The sequence below is a fragment of the Elgaria multicarinata genome, chromosome 7, assembly GCF_023053635.1.
Source record: "Elgaria multicarinata webbii isolate HBS135686 ecotype San Diego chromosome 7, rElgMul1.1.pri, whole genome shotgun sequence".
Taxonomy (NCBI): Eukaryota; Metazoa; Chordata; class Lepidosauria; order Squamata; family Anguidae; genus Elgaria; species Elgaria multicarinata.
Window position 1 is genome coordinate 56,301,910 of NC_086177.1, and position 22,337 is coordinate 56,324,246.

The window sequence follows — 22,337 nt, forward strand, 5'->3', positions numbered from 1 at the left end:
GACTGAGAGGATCTTCTGGATGGTATTATGGCGGGGATGGGCGGGCGCGGGCCGGGAGGTTGAAGAAGGCTATGCGTTGCAGCCTGCGCTCTAGGCAGAGGAAAGGAGGGGGCGTCGCTTTGGCGCCGTGCCCCCTCAAAACCCCGCGCTTTCCGCCTCTCCCACGCTCCGCCCCCCATGCCGAGAAGGAAGCGTGGGGTTTCTGGGCGGCCATCCGGGACCGGAGCTGCCTCCGCCCTCTTCCTAGTGGAAGGAGACCAATTGCAGGGCCCCTTCCACCAGGCGCCACGCCTCCGCTGCGACTCCGGAACAAGGGCCTTGGGACCGTCTTGCCTGCCCTCGCCCCGCTTCCTCCGGGGTAAGGCCCCCCACTCTTCTTTTTCCCCGTGGCTTCGGCGGAAGGGGGTAGGTGCACGGTTGCACTGGCGTCGTGTATTCAACACCGCGCACCCACCCCAGGGCTTTCTGAGCATTTGGACAACCTTCCCTCTGTTTGGATTACCCCGAGCCTTTAGCCCAGCTTTGCGGCCGGGGGGTGGGGGGGGCGGGCGTTGTGCAATGTGGGACATATGCCTAGGTTTGGATCTCTTGCTTTTTCCTCTGGTTGGACTACAAGTCCTATCACACCCCAAGCGTTTAGCCTGGCATGTATAAAACAGCTGCCTGATTCTGAAAGGCTAGCCTTCATTACAAATGCAAGCAGATGTATACACAGACAATAACGAACCCTGAGAAATAATAGGACTTTTGAGAACTCACAACTAAAAGACTTCACAAAGAGTCAGATAACCTATAGGTGGACCACGTTTGTAAAATGGCTGCAGATCTGGGACTTGAGGTCAGTGTTTTGATGAACTCAACCTTGTGCAGAAGCTTCTGCTAGAGATGAAAAAAAATTATTTATTTATTATTATTATTATTTATTTATTTATTTCTTACCCGCCTCTCCATTCTGATCAAGGCGGGGGACAACAGTAAATATAAAATACATAAAACTTAAAACATAATATACATTGTTAAAACACCCTAAAATCTTTTTTTAAACATCCTAAAATTACGCTAAAATTATTTCCCTCCTTTTTTCCTGCAAGGAACCCAAGGCAGTGTACATAATCCTCCTCCTCCGCTCCATGTTATCCTCACAACCAACAACCCACCTGTGAGGTGGGTTGGGCTGAGAGTCTGTGGCTGGCCCAAAGTCACCCAGTGGGTTTCCATGGCCAAGTGGGGACTAGAACCCAGATCTCCCAACTCCCAGTCCAACACTCTAGCCACTACACCACACTGGATCTTCTACCAGACCAATAATGGATAGAAACACATAGAATCTAAATTTCTAGTGTACATTGTCAGTGCTGTGCTTACCATTTCAGTAAGCAATGCTTATGTGGGGAGAGTGTTTTCACACATGGGTAACATATGGAATGACAAGAGGAATTGTATGTTAGCACTTCTTGTGAAAGCAGAGCTTTGTGTGAAATTTAACTACAAGATGATGGTGGGGGGAATCTTCTGTTTTAAAGCAATATTGAAGTGCACTGACCATTGGGCACAGTATACATCCCATATACTGTTTTCAAAGGGTTATCAAATACATAAAACTGTAACCTTAATACAAAGTACAAATTCTAAACATTGCCTTTTTGTTTTTCATATACATTCAGTTCTTTTGAAACTTACATAACATTGTCTGATGTCAAAGCCTTTCTTCAAATTTTTAAAACAGGTGGGCAAAATGTGGTCTTCCAGATGTTGAACTGCAGATTCCATCAGCCCTAGCCATCACAGCCAGTGATGAGGGATGTTGGAAGTTACAGTCCAACAACATCTGGAGGGCCAAATGATTCCCACCGCTGCTTGAAAGTTAGGACATTTGTTGCCTGTTCTGCCACTGCCAATAGTATTTGAAATCTACACAGTTCCTTACTCCATAATAGCAGCTGAATAGCTAAAACCATGTATAGCAATTTGTTCACTACAGCTCTGCTAGTGATAGTATTTGTACATTGGAGAAACATCCTCATTCTGTTAGTTGTTTCTGTTTTGAAAAGGAGATAATTGCCTAAATCCAATTGCAACTCCCAACCAGAGTAGACATAGTGAAACAATGGAAACCTGGTAAGTCCACACTTATCTAAGTTCCATTGCTTCAGTGGGTCTACTCTGGTGGGGATTAGGAATTGGTGATTGGACCTGTTTCTGTATGGCAAGAAGTGCAGAATGAGATACTGCTGGATCCTAAGTTCAACCAACTCAAAATCTGAGCTTTTCTTTTAAAAAAAATGTTCTAAAAAAAGATGTCATTGGAAGTGTGTCATAACGCCTGCTTAAATCTCAGCATTTTTTTTCTTTGATGGTGATATAACCCACTTTTGTTTTTAAGAGATGTGTTTGTAAAATAAAAAATAAATTCTGTTTCCCTGGCACTGTTGGTTCTCCTTTTCTCTCCTCTTTTCCTACCTTTACTTTAATGCTAGAACAAATTTTGTAGTTGTGATAGTCCTGTCAACAGAAAGGATGCCCCCCGCCTCAAAATGGAGCTGCTTGCTATGGACCCAAGAATTAGTTTAGGGTTCAATTTGTCTAGTTCTGAACTGCTGTCAGGGGTCAATGGGGTCTGCCTCGCTACACAACTTTTCAAAAGTAAACTAGGGTTCTGAAGTGGTGCTTAATGGTATACAAACATGGATAGTGGTGATGTTGTAGTCCTGCCCCTTCTTTCCCCCTTTTTTCAAACTGACTACATTTCATAACAGTAGTGGTTCATTTGTAGGATTCAGAAATGTTCAATGATATCTTACTTTATTGTCTTTTAGATTCTGTTCTGGTTTGCAGTTCCATGAGAACTTAGCAGAAATACATTCATAATGCCAAAAAGAAATTGTAAATTCACGCCTGAGTTACAGGCCAAATTTCCCTTCTTCAAGAATGGTCGAGATGAGAGCGAGGCTGAGTGCACCATATGCAAGCCTGGAACGTTTGTGTCTGTTGAACGTGAAGGTGCTATGGATTTGCAGGACCATGTTGAATCAGACAAGCACAAGAAGGCTGTTCGGGGAGAGAGTTCTTCCACCAAAGTGACTGATTTCTTTGTAAAACCAGGAATCAAATCTGAGGATGCAGTCTCTGCAGCGGAGAGTATGCTGGCCTTCCACACTGTAATGCATCACAGCACTTTTACAGCAATGGATTGCGCCTCTGACTTGTGGAAGACAATATTCCCTGACTCAAAATTAGCCCAGAAGTCCTCAGGTGCTCGCACCAAGGCAGTTGTGAACTCTGTGCTTGCACCGCAGTCTGTGGAAAGTGCCCTACAAGCATTTAAGGAGTACAACATACCATTCTGTGGAGTCTCAACTGATGGACGGGGGAGTGGTGCAGTGAAAATATTTCCTGTTATAGTCCAATATTTTGACTGGAAGAATGGGGGTTTGCAGTCCAAACTCATTGAAGTGAAGAACATATCTAATGAGATAGCTGATACAATTGCCCAATATGTGACGGACACTTTGAAGAAGAATGGCTTATTCGAGAAGTGCATTGCATTCACAGATGGCAACTGCAATACCATGTGGGGTGGACTACAGCATGATGAGGAACAGAGTAATGTCCTTGCAAACTGGAAAAGGCTGTTGCAGAAGACTACTCTGATTGGTGTGGGTAGCCCAACACACATTTTGGACAATTGTTTGCGTCACGGGGCATACAGGCTTGATGTGGGAGTGGAGCTTATTATTTTTAAAATATACGAGTACATCAACATTTATGCTGTGAGAACTGAGAGTCTGAAGGAGTTCTGCGAGTTTGTGGACATTGAATGCAGAAAGCTGCCTTTTGACATTAAGGCACCGTGTCTGTCCTTATTCTCTGGGATAACAAGGTTACTGCAGGTGTTTCCGGCCTTGAAGTCTTTCTTTCTCTCTCTGAGCGATCCACCTCCTATGCTCAAGAAATTCTTTGAGGATGACTTCAGTGAGATCTACCTGTGGCATTTGCACTCACTCATGAACGTGTTCCAAATACACATCAAAGAAATTGAACGTGAAAACAACTCTGTGGTGGAAGTGCTGAAATGCTTGGACTCTGTTAGCTACATGCTGCGTGAACGCAAGGTCTGCAACTTCATGTCCCTGAAAGTCAAGACACTCCTGGAACAAAATCGTGAGCAGGGACTTGCTGCACAGTGTGACTCATTCTGTGCCCAAGTGGAATGTCTGTACACCACATGTATTGAATATCTAGAGGTGTGGATGAGACCCCTGGAAGAGTTCTCTATATTCAAGTGGATTGACTTGACTGAGACACCAAAATGGACTGATGTAGAGTCTGCTGTTAAATACTTAATAGAGAAGGGAGTGCTGATAGATGACTCCAAGTGCTTTGATCAATTTGTGAATCTGAAGAAATTTTTGGAAAGTTTGTGTGAAGATGCAGACTTCAAAAACTTGATGGCACATCAGAAATGGGCTAAATATTTTCAGAGGTCCAAAAAAAATTCCTTCCACTCAGAACTGTTGAAGATTGCACAGTTCTTATTTGCTATTCCCATCAACAATGCTAATGTGGAGCATGTTTTCTCTCTAATGGAAAGCCTGTGGACAGAGGAAAGCCTGTGGACGGAGGAAAGCCTTTCAGTGTCTGTGGAGACATTTAAAGGGATTCTACAAGTGCAGTACAATTACAGGCAAACATCTTGTGAGGAATGCCACAGGGAATGACCAGAAAACACTCCACATCTGAATAGGTAAGCTTTGACTCTATTTGGGACTTTCAGCAGCGCTAGGAGTACAGAAGGGGGCTGCTGGCTAGCTTAGCGAGTTCAGATGATACAATAGTCAACTGTGTGTTAATAGTCAACTCCACAGTTGACTAAGGGGTACTCCCCATACGACTATTAACTAACTGTGTGTTGATTGGCTGATACCACCCCCAGTACCCTCTGTCCTCCCACCAAATAGCAGCGCTGGTTCCCCCTTGTCTCTCTCTGCACACTGATAGCTCTCAAAAGCAAAGCAAAGAGGGAGATCTTTATGGGATCTGGGGAGGTGCCCTGTTTCTTCTGAGGTGGACAGGTGGGTCTTAAAGACCCACTTCCCATGAGAACCTCCCTTTGTGCTACAGTGTGGTGACACCCACAAGGGTCCTCCTCCTGTTCCGTTGCATGGCCGTGCTTCCCAGGACATGCATGTGCCATCCCTGGGTGGGGAGCAGCGATCGACGGCTCCCTGGGTGTTCTGTTCTGAAGCCTGTTTGTGGAAACTGGGGGGGGGGGGGGTTATCCCATGGTTTGACTTTTAAATGTCAAGCTGCAGGAAAAATCAGGACAGGTGGAACAATTTCTCCTGCAGCTTGACATTTAAAAGTCTAACCATGAGAGAAATCCTTCCGCCGATTGCAGTGCCCCACCCCGCTCAGGGTTGGGACATGCACATCCCAGGAAGCACATGGGGAGTCACCAATCGCAGCGCCCCACCCAAGAACGGCACATGCATGTCCAGGGAAGCACAGAGAAGGCAGTCATTTGAGGCGCCCCACCCAGGGACGGCACGTGTTCATCCTGGGAGGCACAGCCATGCAACAGAGCAGACCATGGCTCTGGTTTGCCAAGGGAAGCACACTGCCAGGTACTGAACCTTTGTGCTGACATAACATGCCTTTGGAGCCCCGCTGGACAAGAGAGGTAGGGGTTTCTGCCATTCTTGCCTTGCGACTCTGTAGGCATGTGAAAGAGTCAACGGAGCCCACCACACAGCACAATAATCAACGGTTGTGCAAATAGTCAACTCTGCTCACCGTTGATTATTTGCGGTGTGGAAAAGGCTCGCCAGACTACGCAATAGTCAATGGTTGACTATTTAAGCAACGGTTGACTATATTGTGTTGTCTGAACCCAATCTTAGTGTACTGTGTGTTAACGGAGTCTGTTCTTTCCTTTTTACAGCCAGTGTTGTGTGCCAGGACAGCAAAAAAGAACAATGTAAAGTGCCACAAAGAAATTTGTACAGCAACTAAAAATAAATGTTAATTTCAGATACATTGAATGTCTTACTTGTTCTTTATTTAAGTGATTTTAACATTAACATATTGTGTAGAAAAGTTTTGTCTTAATTGTGAGCTGTAGAATCAGACATGTGACCAAGGCCATGTTGGGGTGGGTACACCCCCTTGGAGGCTGGCCATGTTGGTGTCCTCTTTTTTTTGTTTCCAAAATATGGTCACCCTAGTTTATTGGTCCTTTGTTTTAAATTTAACAATTTTAATATGCTGTTTTATTCCTATGTGCACTGTTCCAGAATCTATTTTAGATATGGAGTGGTATATAAATATTATAAATAAATAAAATGCTCAAAACAGTGTTCTGGCAGTTAAAATTCATTCATAACTGTATGTATTACAAAGACACATTTCCTATTTACTTATTTGCTTTATTTATATAAACTATCTTCTCAATGGGAAATTGCCAAGGAAACATAAAATACAGAACATACTAAACTGTTTTCCCCAAAGAATGAATTTATTCTAGATATAAAATTATTTAAACTACAAATAAACTTTGTAAGATATTTGATGAATTTATTTAGTTAGGAAGCAAAGATGAAAGGTGTAAAGAACACACATAAAATAAATTGAGTGCAAACCAAATGTTACAGTTTGGATAGTAACATGAATATATTACTCAGGATGACTTTGTACATATGCTCCAGACTTGGTACCCCCAATTTCCCCCTCTGTATGGTGATCCGTATCATGCAGGGAAGTACCACACTACACAGACAACTATTTTTTGCTGGTGTTGCAATATTAAAGTTTGATACCATGTTTGGATATGTGTTATTTCTGGGAGGGCAAGGGAAGGGGAAGGCAAAATAAAGCAGGTTCCACAACAGGAGCACGCATAAAAAGCTGGCCAGAATCATTAATAAGTGAAACTACATATTCATTTCTGCAAAAACATATGTCCAAGTCTGAAAATAATTCTACTGATGCCTAATAGTACTGTATTCAACATAATGGCTTGTGTCCCAATAGTATCACAAAGCTTCTACTGCTTGCATAAAACCCATTTTCATCCTTGAGCAAGAGGAATCAAAATCCATTATTTTGATTCCTCTGGCACAAGCCACTGCAGAAACACTTCCACAACTCATTACAACCTCATTATGCTAGGAGTTGCTAGTTGTACTAGTTGTTCCACTAATGCTTGAGCAACTGCTGGCAGAACAACAACAGTTCTTGTATTTATTTTTCTATGAGCGGGATACAACCCCAAACCAATTTTTCAGACTCGCAAACCAAATGCTAAGGAGAAATATTTTCAGTTGAGTCAACTACAGCAGCTATCTCTCTTTAGACATGATTTTTACAACTGAATACAAATAGAGATCATGAAATTACAGTCAGAATTTAACACAATATTTGTTAAACAATTTCTCATCTGCAGGTTTCTCCTGTAAGTTGAACTTTGCTAAAAGAATGTGTGATGGATTTAAAGTAGATCATATTTTTCAGTTCTTCCAGCCTAAAGAGATAAAAGGCATATTTAATGGTGTGAATAAAGGTGCAGAACAATTCTAAAAGAAATAGTTTAAAGTTTTAAATGTAAGTATTCCACCTACATCAATGCCATGTTGATACATCCCTTAGCAACAGTACAGAATCTTTACATTAGCAAAATATAGGCCTCTGGGCTTAATGACCCAGTGAACACCCCATTCCTGGGTTATTGTCATGACATGTGAACCCAACACGCTTGGTTATTTAGAGTTAAACAACCCAAAAAAGTAACCCAACAATCACCCATGGTTTGTTATTGAGTTGAAACTCTGGGCTGTCTACCCCATAACAACTCAGAGTGCTAGCTTTGTATGTCACAACAGCAACCCCAAAAGTGGCATTCCTGGTGCTGAGTTGCTTACAAAACTGGGTGTAAAGTTAGTTTGACGTGCATGTGGAAGGCTACCCTAGCAAATTATGGGTTAAATAACCCATGAATTGCCTTTCTGTGCCAGCTGGGGCAATGTGTAACAAGTTCATTTAGAAATATATTCAGGAGAAATATGTAGCAAACATCTTATTTTGTTTGCCCCCATATCTTCTTTTAGAGACTCCAGCCCTCTTTTGTTACTTGATTATATCACTGCACCCTGTAATGCATTCTATTCTATGGGCTGGACCCATTTAGTCCCTTGCTGCCAATCATCCTGTATATTTTTAGAGACATGATTTTCTGGGTGTGAATATAAATCTGTATGTAGCCAAAAATGGAATCATCCATGCAATAGGTGTTAACAGGCTTGTGGGTGGGGGTCCCAAGTATTGGAGAAGTACTGCCCTCAAAAATAAAACTTAGAGGGAAAAAAGCCTCTATGGAGCCCCCCTCACCGGCCTCATTATAGCTCAATGGGGACTTCAGTGGGTGTAGAATGCTGACTGACTTGAAGCGCAGAAAACCAAGGAGGGAGAATATAATGAATATTCTGGACGAAAGATGTCTAGGCAGCTGGAACCTCAAACGAGCCTTTCACACTGCAACATTTTGTTGAAAGTCCCACTTGTATATACTAACTGCAAACTTAGGTGCTGAGTTATGACAGCAATGTAGCCAAAATGAAGCAATTGAGAAACAAGACAGAGTTCCTGGCATGTTCAGGGAAACCTCAAAAGTTTGCAGAAGTAAAAGGGGAAAAATCAGAAAAAGTCCTTCCTGAGCGCAGTTGTTGGGTATGTTGGTTTGAAAAAAAACCTGACTGTGATTGCAATGTAATGGGCATGGAGTCTGGCTTTTGACATACCCTAGCTTAAACACCATACAGATAAACAAACGGTGAGCTCTTCCATCCTGGATTAGCTTGGTCATCTATATCTTTCTGCCAAGTTAGTAAGGAAAATTTTACCGCATCAAGTGTACAGCATGATAAAATATGTAATTGAATGGTTGTTGCACTCATTCACGGCAACATAAAATTGAATCAAACCAATCTATTGTGTAGAAAGCCTATCAAATTAAAGTTACTTTTTAGAAGTAAAGATAATCAACTTGCCATGCTTAGAAATTCCTCTTGTAAAGTTGTAAAGCTTTCCCAGCTACATATTCAATGAATTCAGAACTATCAGTGTCTATATCTTGGGGAACCTTAATGGTAAAAGTAGGTGAAGTCAAAATATTCACGTCTACCACTGTCTCATTCAGACTGGAAGCTTCCCCCGTTTTGGCATTTGATGACACCTGAAAGGAAACAATTGCAATATGATGCTTCATATATGGTGTCTCAGGACACTATTTTTGGTGGTTTTATTTTTAAACCACCAAAGAGAAATAATGTCACAATGGGTTGTATGCAATGATGGCCACTCTGCTGATGGACAATGTCTGCCTGGAAAATGGCCAATGGAGAATTTTGGGGTGATTCTCCCCTGTAGCCCACCATGCACCATCCAAATCTGGTCCAGAGGACCCCCCCCCCCCTCAACAGGTAAGGTTTGGGGAGATAGCAGAGGGGGGAATTGCTTAAAGTTGCTTTCTCCCTGTTCTGCTGGCAGACATATCAACAGAGTGGCTACCATTGGATAAAACCTGATGAATTTGATTTTCAAACAGTCAGAAATTATATTTAGGCTGCAAAAACACCATGATGTACTGTATAATGTAAGATAGCCTTATTTGCCCTCTGTTTATAACTTTATGTGGAAGTGTGAGTTTGGATCGTTTTTGGAATCACCTACTGGAAAATTATTGGAGACACTATGGCTTGTGGCAATAGGATTCATAATATTCCCTTTGCCTTGAGCTCTGATTTTGTTATATTGATCTAAAGGCATATGTCAGCCAAAAAGCAAAACTCTTCATCTGGAAAAGTAATCTGCGGTTATTCCAACCTGTTAGTGCTATTTCATTCCTGTCAGATGGTGATACAGGTCAGTTACCCATCATACTAAAAGGATTTAGAGTAGGTTACTGTCTAAGCTTTGGAGTTCAGATCATCAAGGGATTATCAAGTGTACTTAAAATGTACCTCAACAATAGCTTAGTATTTTTAAGAACAAAAATAACACACACATTTTCCCCAGGTAACACCGGAGTGATAAATGTCAGTGAAATAGAACAGAGAGATCATTCTACTCTGGTTACTTCCATTTTTAATGAAAGACATTTACCTTTACTATATTGAAAATGTTTTCAGGACCAATGGTCATGTTGGATAGTTCGGACACCCATCCAAACCTTTCTTTCATTTTATTCAACAAGTAGGATGTGTCTTGTGTGTGACGCTGGACCATCTGAAGAATCTGTTGATACTGCTCGCCAGAGATGTTAACCAGCTTAAAGGCATCGTCATACTTGATATGTAGTTCAGGGACATTGGGGCAAACTGTACAGGAATTTTAAAAAATGTAAAACACTTATTTAGGACGTTTCAGAAATGTACTTTTAAAAATGTTTCGTTGCTGCTTTTATCTTTGGGTTGGCTTAATCAGAAATAGTCATACATATATATATATATGAAAAATGTGAAACTTGTGCAGATCACATATGTGACAATTGCACACATAATGCAATTATTTGGGGGAGGTTTTACAACTGCTTTTCATTTACTACAAGAATTCCAAGCACATGTATTTGGAAATAAGCCTCATAGGCTTATCCAGGGTTTGCCTCCCATAGATGGAAGGGCACTTTCAGTGCAGAGAAGAAAGAACGACTGATCCAACAGAACAGTTGGCAGACACACCCTTCCCCCTGCAGTTCCCTATGCCCCTCAAAAAGCTGCTCAGAATTGTGGACCTTCTGGAACATGGTGAGGGGTGGCACTGGAATTGCAGAGGGAGGAGGAATCAGTAAAAATTGCCCCTCCCCATTGGCTACAGCATCTTGGGCAGAGTTGCACAAAGAGCACTCCCGCTAGCAGGGAGAACCAATCCAACCCATTGTTTTTAATGAGAAGACATCCTGAGAATTCACTTGGAAGTCTAAAGATCTATTAACCTATATTAGTATCCGTTCTAAGAACAGTGTCTATGCTGCTGGATTCTGCTATTGGCTTACCTTGGCTTTACTGTAGCACATCAGGTGAAGATATCTGACACAAAGCCCAGCAACATAATATGCAATCACTTTATAAATGACTTATCTTTATCTGCTATTATCACAAAAGCTTCATGAGATGGGCATCTTAATTCCCAAATTATGGCATGGGATGTGAGCTTCAACACCTTTTCCATTGAAGTGGCTCACTCTTTTGCAGGACCCATAACAGCAAATGAGATCAAGCTCATTCACTCTTCCTACCTTTCTAACTACATCAACAGAAAAGTTGCAGGTGATATTGTTACATGCCCCCAATTCTCCTGAGTGGTGAGAATTTCCAGGGGTGCAGCACTTACCCTGATTTTGGTTCCTTTTGGAATGAGGTCACTTCAGGCTTACTGGCATATTCTGATCTGAGCATTTCAGCAGCCAATTCTTATAGCCACAGAATTGGAAGAGACCAATTCCATAACAATATTTATAGGCCTTTCCACACATCCTTTTGCTATATCAGAAATCTTGTGTTTTACTGTACAGAAACCCTCACACGTGTATTTTGCTGAGTGGTAGGATCAGAACTTCACGAATTGTGCATCTGGGCAGGAAGGAAGGTTTTTACCACTTCCAAGACAAAGTAAACTCTTCAAATGGGACTGCAGAGAGTTTTCTTGATTAAGGAAGGCTCAGTATGACTACACATTCTTAACAAACAAACAATAATCAAGCACAGCACTTAGGAAAAGAGTGCTGGGAGTTTGGGCATTTCTTCTGTCTAAACAATGCATGGGACTGTAGCCTAAATCACTTGACTCAGTTTTGTGGTTTCTCAAAACCATTGCATAAGAAACTAAACCTAAGCCACAGGAATGTATGATTATAGACATATAGAAATGTATAATACTAGGCATGAACCGTGAACATGAATTGCTTACCTCGCATAAGATTATCCTGACATTTCTGGCATCTCTCATGAAATTGGGGGCATCCTGATGAATTCTGACGCAATTTATTGCATGGAGCTCTCTCGTGACCTGGTGTGTTTTGAGAGAACATTCCACTTTTGTCAGAATCTAGAGTGAATACACACATGGAGAGCAAACGGTCATTAAAATACAGAGAAGTTGCCAAATATAATTAAAATAGCAATAATTAAAATATGATCTTGGGTGGTTAAAACCTCAAAGCAAACATGGATCAACTACCATAAAGTCAAGTCTTTGAGGGCCAAATTAAGCTAAGCAATGGCAAATAAATATGGAACTGCCCCAATCACGGAAAAAGAGGAGGGTAGGGAATTGTCTCTTAGAAGCAAATGGAGTACATTAGTGAGGGTTGAATCCTCCCTGCCCACATGTGCTGTTCTTCCCTTCACACCCATTCACCAAGACTTTTCTCTTTCTCAGCCAGAGTTGCTTCTGATATGAGCCCTGGCTGGTAGAAAAGTGTTTGGAGAGAGAGTTTGTGAGGAGGGGGTGGTCTACACTTCTCCCCTGTGTGGACCCTCACTCTTTCTATAACAGGAATTGGCAACTGCAGGAGATCTGGGAGATGCACACCCATCCACCCTGTGGGCTGATCTGGGAGAGGAAATATTTAAAATGTAAAAAAAATTGGCAGTTTATTACTGAAAAAAGCTCAGTACAGCTAAAAGTGTTCAATTTCACTTCATCTGCCCATTTTACTATTCTGTAGCTGTTGCAGAGTGCCATTTTGTTTGTTAAATATTTCTGGGGATTCAGGGCATAATGGTGGGGGCAGCAGAGTATTGGTGTCTGGAGCTGCATGTGGCCAGTGGGCAGTTTGTTTCCCATAGAGTGACCATATGAAAAGGAGGACAGGGCTCCTGTATCTTTAACAGTTGCATAGAAAAGGGAATTTCAGCAGGTGTCATTTGTATGCATGTCACACCTGGTGAAATTTCCTCTTCAGTTAAAGCTGCAGGAGCTATACTGCAACTACACTGTGACCAGATTTAAAAGACGCCAGGGCAGCTGCAGCTTTAACTGTTGTGATGAAGAGGGAATTTCACCAGGTTCTCCATATATACAAATGACACCTGCTGAAATTCCCTTTTCAATACAACCGTTAAAGATACAGGAGCCCTGTCCTCCTTTCACTTTAAACAGATGCCCTTTATTCTATCATTATCAGAGGCACATTTGATGGAGACATGAAAGAGGCCCTCCTCGTGGTTGGAATTGTGCTACCACCACTGTTGATGGTGAACCTCGCTCCCAAGAAAGTGTTAGGAGAATTTCTCCACCCCCTGGAGAAATTTGGTGAAATGATCCTCCCAATTTCTCTGCCCACAAATAGGGTAGGGAATAATTCTGAGAGGCCATTTGCACACAGTTCTATGTAACTTACCTTTCATTTGTTCTGCCATCTCTCTTGCACTCTCTTGATATCCTTCAAATGCCTCTGTAATCACTTCACCGACACCTTCAAGGACTGTTCTGCTGAAGTCGAAAACTAGTTGGAGGAAGCCTGGTATCTCCCAATCTTTGGGGGAACCAGTATTTCTTATAGACTCCTCAGGGAAAGCTGGCAAAAAATAGGGCTCTGTTAAGTCTGGCTCAGACATAAAATATATTTGAAAAGACTGATCAAATTCTTTTTGCATCTGTTTGAAAAACACAAAGCTTTTTTCAAACATTGTGCCCATGTCAGACAACAGCTGGTTAAACAAATTTTCCATTTGTATGAGCTGGGCATCCTCTTTCTCAGGCTTTTGATTACGCTGGAGATCTTTCCCTTGAATCTCATAAATAGGAAATGATAATGGAGTTATTTTCCTGAAAAAATCTTCAACCTGTTTGTGTAGAGGGAAAAAATATATTAGCTATTGGCAAGTTATTCACCTGCAATTTTTGGACATTTCCACAAAGGACTGTTCAAATGCACATGCACAGGAAGACAACCCAAACTTTTAAAAATGAAACTTTTCCTCTATTTACTAAGTGACATTGAGATATCATACTCTAATATACCAAAAATGAACCATGCAGTCACTTGCATTATATTGCAAATTAACCCCCAAAAATCAAACTGTTGGTTTGACAATGAGTATTATCACTGACACTTCCTATCTGGTTTAGGATAGGTGCAAGTGGCTGCAATACTGTAGGTTTACAGCACAATCCTATGCATGCTTAATTGGAAGTAAGTCCCAATGTGTTCAGTGGAGATTGCTCCCGTCTAAGTATATTTAGGACTGCAGCCAAAGCGAGCCGTTTCAGCAGCATCAAGTCCCTCAATCATCTTTTACCACAGCTGGCTTTTAATTCTTTTAAAAATTGAGGATCAACCATTGTTTCCTTCTTTCTTGTTCTCAATGGTCCTAGGGGCAGCTCCAGGAGAAGCTTGAAACCGTCACACCTGTTAGAGCTCATTCTGAACGCCTGCAAAAAACCCTTCCCCATTTCATCTTTAGTTACTGGCCATGCAGACAGCATGGCTTCAACATCATTGGCCTCATTTTTCTCTCTTTCCCAATACCTCCAATGGCTTTTGAAATATCTTGCCTGATGAAGAGATCTGAAGATCTTCGAAGATGTGCATTTTTTGTGACCTTTGACTTGACGTAACAAAGGTTTTCTATTAATATGGATTTTTGATTTTTTCCCCTTATAGCTCTTTGCAACAAGTTAATTCAAATACTGCTGCACCAAGAAAAAGCTGAATGAGCTGTGTAAATTATGAATCCAAGCACATCTACATACAGTTGCTTATATTTTAATTTGCTCCTGCTAATCAAAGAGAAGAGCAAATATTTCTGCAAGGCACTCCTGACCACTGAAAATCCTATTTAGTTCCCCCTTTCCTTTGGAGATATCAGCAAGCATTAAATCTATCATCACCATTTAAAAAATAATAAAGCTGACGATCTCAGGCTCAGACACTAAATTCTGTGTCTTTTCTGTGCTTTTACAGGATTGTGGCATGCACACCGCCCTGCAATCATGCAGCTTCCACACACACATATATGCATGCATACATACACACACACACACACACACACACACACACACACCTTACCTTGCTTGTAAATGTGGCCAGACCATGCTGACAAGTGGCATAAAATCTCATGCAGTTACTTTCTAGACAAGATTTGCACTGATCCCATAGATTCTTCAAAGACCCCTGGCATATGTTTTCTTCATCTTCCAGTCTTTCTTTCACTTCATTCAGAAGTCTCAGAGCTTCCTAATTAAGGAATTAGTTATAACTTCTCAATAGTGATTAACATTAGAGTTACTTGTTTCAGGATCATAGGTGTGGGTAGAAGATGTACATTGTAGAGACAAGAATATTTTTCCTCCTTCTTTCCTCCATCCACATTTCCCAGCTCCACAGAAACATAGGAAACTGCCTTATACCAAATGAAACCATTGGTCCATCTAGCTCAGTGTTGTCCTCACTGATTAGCTGTGGCTCTCCAAAGTTTCGGACAAGAGACTTCCCCAGCCCTATCTGGAGTTGCCAAGGATCGAACATGGAACTTTCTTCATGTAAAACATGTGCTCTATTACCAATGAGCTATGGGGAACGTCACAACTATAGCTTAATGATTCTGCAACAATAGCAATCCGGGTCCACCTCTTCCCTTCTTGAATTTGACAATGGGAGAGCATGTTTGTGGTTGTGCGGATTTGTTTTAGGCTCTAGCACTCAAAATCCCACAATGGTATTTGTGGCAAAAACAGGGATGAGAAAAATCGTTCCCTCTCCCTTTCAGCCACTAAAACCACTGTGTGTATGTGTTGAAGGGGTGGGGCATGAGATTTAGATAAATGAATGTGCATTCTTTCGACCATATTCTGGTATCCTGAGGCTATAAAGCAACTCCTTCCTTCCATTTCCTTAGTCCTGCTTGAGGTGTCCTCTGGAGTCTGCATGCAACATGGTCCCAAGGGGATGATTACTTCTTAATAGCTGCCATATGAGCTGTTAGTCAGAGGCAAGCAGGTATGTGGGTGTGAGTCTTCAGTTTCCTACCACCTGGTACCCATCTGTTGCTTTTCTAGTGCCTCATATTTGAATATAGATACTAGGCCGTCCTGGTAATTTATTATAGTGGGGTGAGGATTTCCTAAAATGTTGAATGCATAAATTGCTAATAAAGGGATTGAGACAGCTATTTTTTGAGCAGAATTGTAGTGATTTTATTTATAATTCCATCTGTATTAAGTGGTAGATAGAAAAGCCCTCATAAAAGTATAATCAGAAGAGCAAAATGCCCATTACTTTTTTCTAGCATAGCACTGAATTACAATGGCTTGAGCACATTCTTCTTGCAGCAAAAGATGCAGGTATCACATTATAGTTTAGATGTTTATTTCTTTGAGCAAGTTCTTTGTGCAAGTTATGAAAGGTGACAGCATTCTAAATTGTAGAGTGCTACATTCTTGAAAAGGTCAATGGATTGTAAACATAACTGATCCTTCTCCAAGTTTCCATTATTTGATTTGGAATCCTGTGGAGGATTCCTATTTAGCCACACATAGCTGAAGTTACCTATATAAATGTCCCATCAACGTTTTGTTAGACCTTGACCCAGGATCTGAGATTAAGATCTAATGTCCAAACTACAGATGCCTTAGAATTCAGAACCCAATTCAAGTACAGGAGGAAACAAAAGTGTGGAAAATAAAAGCCTCTGCTATTGGCCGATAGCATAAAGCCTCTCAACTCAGTCAATAAAGCAAGTACTTTCTACTAGCAGCAGTTCAAGCTATAGCTTGCAGCAAAAGCCACAGACCTAGTTCCAGCTGGACATCAGGAAAAACTTCCTGACTGTTAGAGCAGTACGACAATGGAATCAGTTACCTAGGGAGGTTGTGGGCTAGAGGCCTTCAAGAGGCACTAGAGGCCTTCAAGAGACACTAGAGGCCTTCAAGAGGCAGCTGGACAAGCATCTGTCAGGGATGCTTTAGGGTGGATTCCTGCATTGAGTAGGGGGTTGGACTCGATGGCCTTGTAGGTCCCTTCCAACTCTGCTATTCTATGATTCTATGAAATCCTGAAAGGAAAGGGCTACATTTGCACATGACTGGCCTGGCCTTGACACTTGAAACATTTTATTCTGTAACATCTACGCACACATATAAATGTAGCCACTTGCATTTGAAACACAGTCCAGAATTATTCATCTTGGGTACGGGAGGTATGCCAGCCATGGATTTGGTCCACAAGTTTTATTTATTTATTTATTACATTTTTATACCGCCCAATAACCGAAGCTCTCTTGTTTTGTAAGTCTCTTGTTTTGCAGCTTACCTGGTATCAACCAACATACTGGTTAGGTAGGGTGACCATATGGAAAGGAGGACACGGCTCCTGTAGCTATATTAGAGTAAACAGATACAAAAGAGGGCAGGACTCCTGCAGCTTTAACTGTTGTGATGAAGAGAGAATTTGACCAGGTGCTGCATGCATACAAATAACACCGGTTGAAATACCCTTTTCAATACAACTGTTAAAGATACAGGAGCCCTGTCTTCCTTTTCATATGTTCACCCTAGGTTAGGCGCTATAAAACTGCTAAAGGTGCAATTTTTCCTGCTGCCGTAGCATGACAGCAGCCGCAAAGCAGGAAGTGGGCCACCTGTCCCACAGGCCATATGTCACATACCCCTGAAGTATATAGTAGATCAGCCTTCCCCAATTGAATGCCCTTCAGATGTGGTGTACTACAACTCCCATCATCCCCATCCAGCATGGCTCTGTTGGCTGGGAACGATGGGAGTTGTGGTGTGACATATTTGGAGGGCACCAGGTCGGGGGAGACTGCAGTAAATAACCAGTTTTTCTGGACATCATAGAAAACAATTGGAATAGGAACAGGAGCAGCTACAGAGCTTAGTACAAATGCAGTGTTGCCCCCCTCTAATGAGATCCCAGTTCTATGAACCCTTCACTGGAAGTGAGCTCTGCTATGTTTATGAGGCTTACTACCCCACAAGAGTGCATCGGATTGCAGCTAAGTATGGAGCTCCTCTATTTGCTTACATTTGATTTAAAACTTTTATTTATTTATTTATTTATTTATTAGATTTTTATACCACCCAATAGCCAAAGCTGTCTGGGCGGTTCACAAAAATTAAAAACCATGAAGAGCATAATCTATTCCACTTTCTGAAAGGTCCATCCGACAAGCGTTTTATTGCACACTCATTCCTAGGCACTCACGGAGTTTGCTCAGGTCCCTCACATGAAGTTGTCTGCCTCCCACGCATCTTCCGCCCCTTCTGGCCTTCCTCGCGTGACAAAAAAACCCGCTGGTTAATAAGTCCGATGTATTTTTAAACTCGAAATTGCTGCTCTCTCCTGCTGTGTGCAGGAGAAGCAGCGCCATTAGAACAGCAGACTCAATGGGTCTCGTGCTCGTTGTGTACTTCCTCTTTTGAAAGAGGAAGTAACTGAGGAACGAAAACATGAGCAGAGAAGCAAAGTTAGGGAGAGTGTTAACCCTTGGTATGATGGAGTTTTCTGTCACAAGAACAACACCCATAAATGCCTTTGGTCCAGGACTGGAAACATACATCTCAGTCACTCCAGTTCTAAAAATAAGTCTACTGTTTATATATTACCTCTTTTTCATCACTGCTCTTCTTTAAAGTCTTCATCAGATCCACATGTTTGACTTCATTTCTTTCCATCATAATTTTCATCTGCTTAATGCCGATCAGTGCTTTCTTTACCTCCTCGTCTACATATTTCTCTCCAACTTCAGATAAAACTGAGGGGGTGAGAGGGGAAATGCCATTTGTTCTTACTTGTTTTTGTTTTTAATGAGCAATCTCTGATTAAAATCCTCAATATATGTATGAACAGAAATCAACAGACTTAGCAATTTTGCTTGGCCATTTGAGCAAAGGAATAGATGTGTTAACATGCAGAACTTTGAAACATAACTTACATTTATTTCCTTTTAATGAAAATTCAAGTGGAACTGTACAAGTAAGTATATAATATGTCGCAAGTGAAACTGAAGATATATCAAGGAAAGGGGTTGTGGGGGGAAACAAGGGGGGAGGAACAGGGCAGCTGGTTCTCCTCCCTCTGGGCTCGCTCTGGCTGCCCTGTTCCTCTCTTCCCCCCCCTTTTTTATTTTTAATCTTTAGATGCAAACCTTCACATCTAAAGATTAAAAATAAAAAAAACAGGGGGGGGGAGGAACAGGACAGCCAGAGTGAGCTCAGAGGGAGGAGAGCTGGCTGCCCTGTTCCTCCCTGCTCCCAGCTGTAGTGGCTGACTCCATGCTGCCCCCATTCCTCACCCCCCCATTCTTTAAAATGTGTCACTGTGGAGCCCGGATCTCCCTCTCCGCCCCCTTCCCCCTTTAAAAAAAAAAATCCTTAAAAAGGTTCCGCTGAGGCACGGAGCCTGACTCCAAGCTAAAAAAGTCGGGATAAGTACCTGACTTTTTTTAGTGCGGAGCTTTGGGGCTTTGCCCCTGGATCCCTTCAGAGTGGTAGCTGTGTCATGCGGATCACCTGCTGCCACTCTGAAGGTACCCTGGGGCAAAGCGCCCATGTAGATGAACCCTAGGAGTGGAAAGAGAGAGAGAAAGAGAGAGAGGGAGAGAGAGCCAAAGGGAAAAGATTGCGGGCAGAAGAAGATTGGGCGGGCCAGGAAGTAATCCTTTCCATTACCCTCTCCCTCCCAGCCCCTAATCTTATTTATTTATTTATTTATTTATTTATTACATTTTTATACCGCCCAATAGCCGAAGCTCTCTGGGCGGTTCACAAAAATCTTGCTGTTTCTCCCCCTACCACCACCTCTTGTCTACCCTGGCCCCCGTGGCAGGCATTATGTGATTAGCCACATTCTCCATGGGAGTCATTTTGTGGTGGTGCCCACAGCAATTCTACAAATTTAAAAAAGGTTGGGAGCCCTGGCCTAAGTACTTAAAATGTACATACCTTTTAGATCTTCCACAAAATTTATGTCTTCTTCATTGATAGGTGCACACTGATGTCCTCTCAGCCATAGCAAGCACATCATAAAGACCAGTAAAGGCTTCATGTTTGCTGTATTAACAATTATTAGAATATAACATTTTTCAGAGACACCTTAGATAGCTGTCAGGCTATTAGGATTAATAACGAAATGTAATGCATTTAGTATTTTCTTACCATGCTATATTTTCTCCCAATATTAATTTACTGTCTGTGACATTTTTTTCTTAAGCAGACCTAAGTTCTAATTTTAAGACTTATTCTGCTAGTATATACACAGTACGTGGCAAAATCTCTACCAGTGCAATATCACACGCGCTCATACACACAAATAATGTTACAAGAGCGTTACAATGATGCTAGACCTGGTATTTCATATCAAAGGTTATTTTATTTCACAATATATATTTGAATGAAAACTGTTTCCATTCTTTAGTTGTTAGATAAGTGTAAAATTAAAACCAACAGGATTCTTTTTTGCTAATGTATGTCTTTCTAATATGCATGCCATATTAAAATTGGATGCTCATTCTTTTAAATCACCTTAAAAGAAGTGGTTCTTCTATATTCTAATACTGCTTTCATTGTTATTTAAATCATATTATAAGAGGGATATTAAATAATTATCCATAAAAATACATCTAGTGCAATCAACTTCCTATAGAAGTTAATGGCAAAACCTCTAGTTGCAACAAAGTGTATGCTCTAGAATATTATATTCACCAATTAAACACTTCTCAGTGCCATTGATTTCAGTGCAGGAGATTTATGCCCATGCTTAATGTTTCCGTTGAAATAAATGGTGAATTGACTTTGGCTGGCTTGTGCCCACTGTCTTTATTTTCCCTGCCATATAGATCTGAAATCTGTTCAAGATTTTTAATTTTTGAAACATGTTAACAGAGGCCTCTATGTTTACTGACGGGGATGCTATAGATTTGTTTTAGGTCCCATCCCCCCAAATATTTTTTCAATGAAAGTGTACCACTTTCAAAATAGCACTAATAATATATCACCTTGATGGCTTTAGAGCATATAGTGGTATATAAATGTAAATAAATAAATAAATAACTGTCAGTTACCACACAAACATGCAGATAAATAGGTCATGGGTTTATATTTGTAGGCCTTGCAAGAGCAGAAGGCCAGCACATTTTGTGAAATAAACTACCATTTTGTAATAGAATCCCCATATTTACCACTTATGCTGATGTATCCTCTTGCAAACCTGGTCGTAGCTTCAGAAAAGAGCCAGGCTGTGTGCTGTTCTAATTTCCATGAGTGTCATGGATTTTGCCATGTACTACTTATCTAATGACAAGGTACTTAATCCTATTAATGGGATGTTTTGTGATTAGACTCCAGGATTTCTCTCTCCAAGATTTGTCTTAGCTCACATCCAAAAATAAACACTAGAGGGAGCATGAGACACAACTGAAAAAACAGATTTGTTGCTTTCTTGCACTGAGTAGGATAGATGTAGCAGTGAATGCTGAGTGGTGCTCTGAATTGCTCTTTTTAAGCTAGAGATAATGCAAAAAGATTGCAATAAATCCTTCTTTTTAGGCCCTTTGAACAATATAATTCTCATATTTTCAAACTGAGAATCCTTGTATGTTCTTCTTTTTTTGGATATGACAGTACAAGATTTTAGCTGGGATCCAGACAGCTACTTTAGATAAGCTCAAGGCCTTGGCCATGCCCAGTGGAATTTTTTACTTTTTCCTTTTGAGTGACAGTTCTTTGAATCCAGGCCTTCATTACAAAATCACCCCAAAGATGTTTTATCAGCCTATTCATTTCCGTGGGGACTGTAGCTATATGCCATGAACCAAAAGTTCTACGTTTATATACATACAAACGAACTCTATGTGGAGCTGATGCTTTCTTTACAGTTTATGCTGCAGCCCTCACGGCTCTTGAGACAAGCAGGCTGCCTTAGCTACAGAAGTTGTAGCAGTGAAAACTACAAAGGACGTTTCATTTCCTACATAGTCTCCTTACATGTTTGTAAAAGACTTCTTGGATCCTAGCAACAAATCTTTAGTCTGCATCACAAAGATCTTACCTGTTAAACTTGTGCACCCATATTTTTATTTTCATTTTTGCTCTTGCACTGGGGAAAGTGTAAACATAGTTATAGGTTAACAGCAGGATAGTGGGAGCTGCTGAATGAAAATGAAGTATAAATAGATGTGACTTCTAATATATGAGTCAACAATTTACTGGATTGTAGCTATTTCATGTGGTTTAGAATAGAATAGAATATTTATTTCTAACCCGCCTCTTCCTCTGGATCTGGGGCTTGTTCTGGGCCCTTGCCAGAACAAGCCCCAGATGGCTCT

General features: G+C 41.3%; 2 protein-coding genes across 4 annotated transcripts; one reads left to right on the forward strand and one right to left on the reverse strand.

The window, feature by feature from the left end:
- Window positions 1-288: 288 nt before the first annotated feature.
- Window positions 289-6,354, forward strand: LOC134401102 (uncharacterized). 3 transcript variants are annotated; one of them, XM_063129823.1, is made up of 3 exons: window positions 289-358; window positions 2,817-4,744; window positions 5,942-6,354. In XM_063129823.1, the coding sequence occupies exon 2, from the start codon at window positions 2,868-2,870 to the stop codon at window positions 4,716-4,718; it is 1,851 nt and encodes a 616-aa protein (XP_062985893.1). In that variant the 5' UTR covers window positions 289-358; window positions 2,817-2,867; the 3' UTR covers window positions 4,719-4,744; window positions 5,942-6,354. The 3 variants fall into 3 exon arrangements, with proteins under 3 accessions (XP_062985893.1, XP_062985892.1, XP_062985894.1); XM_063129822.1 differs by having other exon boundaries at window positions 318-405; XM_063129824.1 differs by lacking the exon at window positions 289-358 and adding an exon at window positions 791-838.
- A 2,692-nt stretch (window positions 6,355-9,046) lies between these two features.
- Window positions 9,047-21,237, reverse strand: CLUL1 (clusterin like 1). The gene is made up of 8 exons (XM_063129825.1): window positions 21,192-21,237; window positions 19,957-20,064; window positions 18,619-18,767; window positions 15,065-15,232; window positions 13,394-13,838; window positions 11,959-12,096; window positions 10,156-10,370; window positions 9,047-9,226 (listed from the first exon to the last, which is right to left on the reverse strand). The coding sequence occupies exons 2-8, from the start codon at window positions 20,057-20,059 to the stop codon at window positions 9,047-9,049; spliced, it is 1,398 nt and encodes a 465-aa protein (XP_062985895.1). The 5' UTR covers window positions 20,060-20,064; window positions 21,192-21,237.
- Between the last annotated feature and the right edge of the window lie 1,100 nt (window positions 21,238-22,337).

Coding starts and splice junctions, on each gene's coding strand:
- CLUL1 (XM_063129825.1), bottom strand. CDS start 20,059: ATGAAGCCTTTACTGGTCTTTATGATGTGCTTGCTATGGCTGAGAGGA. Junction 18,768..19,956: donor TTTTGTGGAAGATCTAAAAG/GTATGTACATTT, acceptor TCACCCCCTCAG/TTTTATCTGAAGTTGGAGAG. Junction 10,371..11,958: donor TCAGGATAATCTTATGCGAG/GTAAGCAATTCA, acceptor ATTCCTGTACAG/TTTGCCCCAATGTCCCTGAA.
- LOC134401102 (XM_063129823.1), top strand. CDS start 2,868: ATGCCAAAAAGAAATTGTAAATTCACGCCTGAGTTACAGGCCAAATTT.